The sequence below is a fragment of the Bufo gargarizans genome, chromosome 1 (genome assembly GCF_014858855.1).
Source record: "Bufo gargarizans isolate SCDJY-AF-19 chromosome 1, ASM1485885v1, whole genome shotgun sequence".
NCBI lineage: Eukaryota > Metazoa > Chordata > Amphibia > Anura > Bufonidae > Bufo > Bufo gargarizans.
In genome coordinates this window covers 277,690,964-277,694,126 of record NC_058080.1, presented here as the reverse complement: position 1 = coordinate 277,694,126, position 3,163 = coordinate 277,690,964, and the positions used below count along the sequence as shown (strand labels likewise).

Genomic DNA, 3,163 nt, shown 5'->3' with positions numbered 1-3,163 from the left:
TGTGTTCAGGACTATGTGTCGGCCTGTAGTATCTGCACGCGCTAAGGTGATGCATACTTGACATTCTGAATCTCTACTTCCGTTGCCCATCCCGTCCAGATCATGGACCCACTTGTCTATGGATTTTATTACTGATTTGCCTAATCAATCTGGAAAGACAGTTATTCTGGTGGTAGTTGATCGTTTTAGTAAAATGGTGCACTTTATAGCATTTTCTGGCCTACCTAATGCTAAAACTCTTGCGCAAGTGTTTCTTGACAACATTGTGAAACTTCATGGCATTCCCTCTGGGCAGAATGTGGCAGGGGCTCTGTGGCAGAAGGCGGTAGACATTTTGGGGAGGAAATGTGGCCGGGGATCTGTTTGGGTTGGGTACACAGAGGGTAGAGGGGGTATTGGTATAAAACAGGACACAAGCTCTGTAGGGGATTTTTATTTCTGTATTATTTATTTACATATTTACATACAGGTGTTTATAGTTTCAGACCAGTATGATGCCACTACAGGCAGAAACTGTTAGGTACAACCACATCTGGACCCTCAATGCAGCAAAAATTTTGAAATTGTCAGGGGAACCATAAATGTAAACCATATGGTGGCATGGCCCAGTGCCATACATTCGCCATACATGGTCAGGATGGAGATAGGGAAATGCTTTTTAATGCTCTGGTTATTACAGGACATAATGTCAGGATTTTATGAGGCACACCCGAATTTCCTTCACCCTGAAGCCATATATAAGTGGATGGATAGTTGCCGGGAAGAGGTAGTATATGGCGCTGGTGAGGTTCTGGAAGTCAGTGGAGATTGGCATCCTGTACGCGATGGATAACAGTAACCCACATGAGTAGTTTATTATGACAATGCACAGGTGAGTCCCACAGGTGTGGAGCGTCTTGTGGCGAGCCCGACCAGTCACTATATTCATGGCCGTGTACAGGATCCTGGAGTAAGAGACCAGGAGCAGAGTTATGCCCATGGAAGTCACCATAATCCTTACCATCAGACCCAACATTTGAATGTTATGGATTTTCCCACATCCCAGTTTCAGAAGAACCATATTTTCACACACAAAGTCCAGGATGAGATTCGAGAAGCAGTACTCCACCCTGAAGGCCACCATTATTATAGAAAAAGCCAGGAGGCCAGATTCAAATAAGCCCAAGGTGGAAAGAAGGAGCAGAAGGCGCCTGGTCATGATCTCATGGTAACGTAGAGGTCTACAGATCGCCATGTAGCGGTCCAGTGCCATCAATAGCAACACATTGGACTCAAATATGACCATGGTGTAGACAAAGAACATCTGGAAGAGGCAGCCTCCTAGAGAGACACGGTCCATCCCACATAGCAGCGCCATCAGAGTGCCAGGGACAATGGCGGTGGTAGAGGAGATGTTTGAAGCAAAAAGGAGAAAGATTAGGTGATACATGGGGGCCTGCAGGCTCTTTTCCACCCATATCCGGTACATGATCATCACATTTCCACCCAAGATCAATCCATAGACACTGAAAAACGGGATGGCAAGAAACCCCCTGGATTTCGAAACTCCGGGAAATCCTCGCATTATGAATTCTGTATGTGAAAAGGATGAGGTCTGGTTCTTCAGAGTGAAATCCATTTACATTGGGTCGAACCTGCAGATCGAGAGTGAAGGGAAGAGAATCTGGAAATGTTCTGGACATGACATATATTGTACTCAGCTCCACTGTATATACATTAATTATATCCACAAAGCACACAAAGGGGATCTCCAGGGGGTTGGGGGAGGGGGATATTACCACCTAATAAATGTATACATAGTGATGCTACTTATGACTACAGTATAGTGGGTATTCTCTCATCTATTACTGGGTCTAAGTCAGTTACGGGAACATGCAGGTCAGGAATGCATCTCAAAGGGGTCACCAAGACTCTAGATATCAAGTTTTGAGGAAAAAGCAATCAAAGGGTAGAAACCCGTGGAGCGCCACAAACTATCAGTGCAGAAAGGGTTAATTAGAACAGGTGAAAGTGAGTTCTTTAACCACGTAGGTGATGATGACTGAGTAGATGTATCAAAATAGGAAGTCAAGTCAGAGCTATACTCAATGGTCATACATATAGTAATTAAAAATAGAGCAGATAAAACTGGATCAATAAAAAAGGTATTAATAAAATTCATAAAATCAAAATGACAACACTGACGGCTGTTTTGGTTGTACTTACTTCACCAGGGGGGGTAGTGCAAGATAAAGCTCAAGACACTTGCACTTAAAGCCCCCCCTCGCCGAGGTCGCATGTAGTTAGTCAATCCATCGAATGGTCTCAAATGATGAACCGGGGGCTTTCTTAAATAAATCAGGTGGTCTTTAATACAAAAAGAAGAGCTCAACGCGTTTCTGGGGGTTAAATACAGTCCCCCTTCCTCAGGAGAAAGATACCTACATGGTTAAAGAACTCACTTTCATCTGTTCTAATTAACCTTTTCTGCACTGATAGTTTGTGGCGCTCCACAGGTTTCTACCCTTTGATTGCTTTTTTCTCAAAACTTGATATCACGGGCAGCTTCTTCTATGGTGTAAGCTGCCTAAAAACCTATCAAACGTTCTACCTGGAACCCTTCATTCTCCCTACAGCACCTTGTTCCTTGGCGTTCTTCCTCTTAAGCTTTCTTTACGAATCAGGGCTAATGGTTCTGAGTATTTTTACTCTAACGCTCCTTTTTTCTTTCTATGTGCAAGACTCTAGCTGGGCCGTCAGTACCTGATTGGTGGCGCTCCAACTCTCAAGTGTTTGGATGTGTGTGCTGGGGAGGGGGTTTTATATCCAGCATGGAAATGAGCGAACTTCTTGAAATCCTTTTTGTTTCCAATTTGGTGAATTATTCAATAAGTTCTATACGTACCACAATCAAAGTTGCTCCAATTGGTCTGAAAATTGGTATATTACACCCGCTAATCACCTAGGAGTTTTACATTCATTTTTGCATTTCCCCCTTACCCCCATCTCCCTAAGCTCTGGAATGCAATGACAGCAACAGTAAATGATGTCTGAGCGACGCTGACAGACATAGCTGTGGGAAAACGTATGGTTGACGGTGTTATCATACAGCTTGTTTAATTTCACACTGCACCGGCACATGTCTTCTGCTTTTTCATATTCCAAAGATTCCCAAAAATTTTAT

General features: G+C 43.5%; 1 protein-coding gene across 1 annotated transcript; it reads right to left on the bottom strand.

The window, feature by feature from the left end:
* Positions 1-688: 688 nt before the first annotated feature.
* LOC122926296 (olfactory receptor 52N2-like) lies at positions 689-1,618 on the bottom strand. Its single transcript, XM_044277670.1, has one exon. It carries the CDS (start codon positions 1,616-1,618, stop codon positions 689-691), a length of 930 nt encoding a protein of 309 aa, XP_044133605.1.
* Between the last annotated feature and the right edge of the window lie 1,545 nt (positions 1,619-3,163).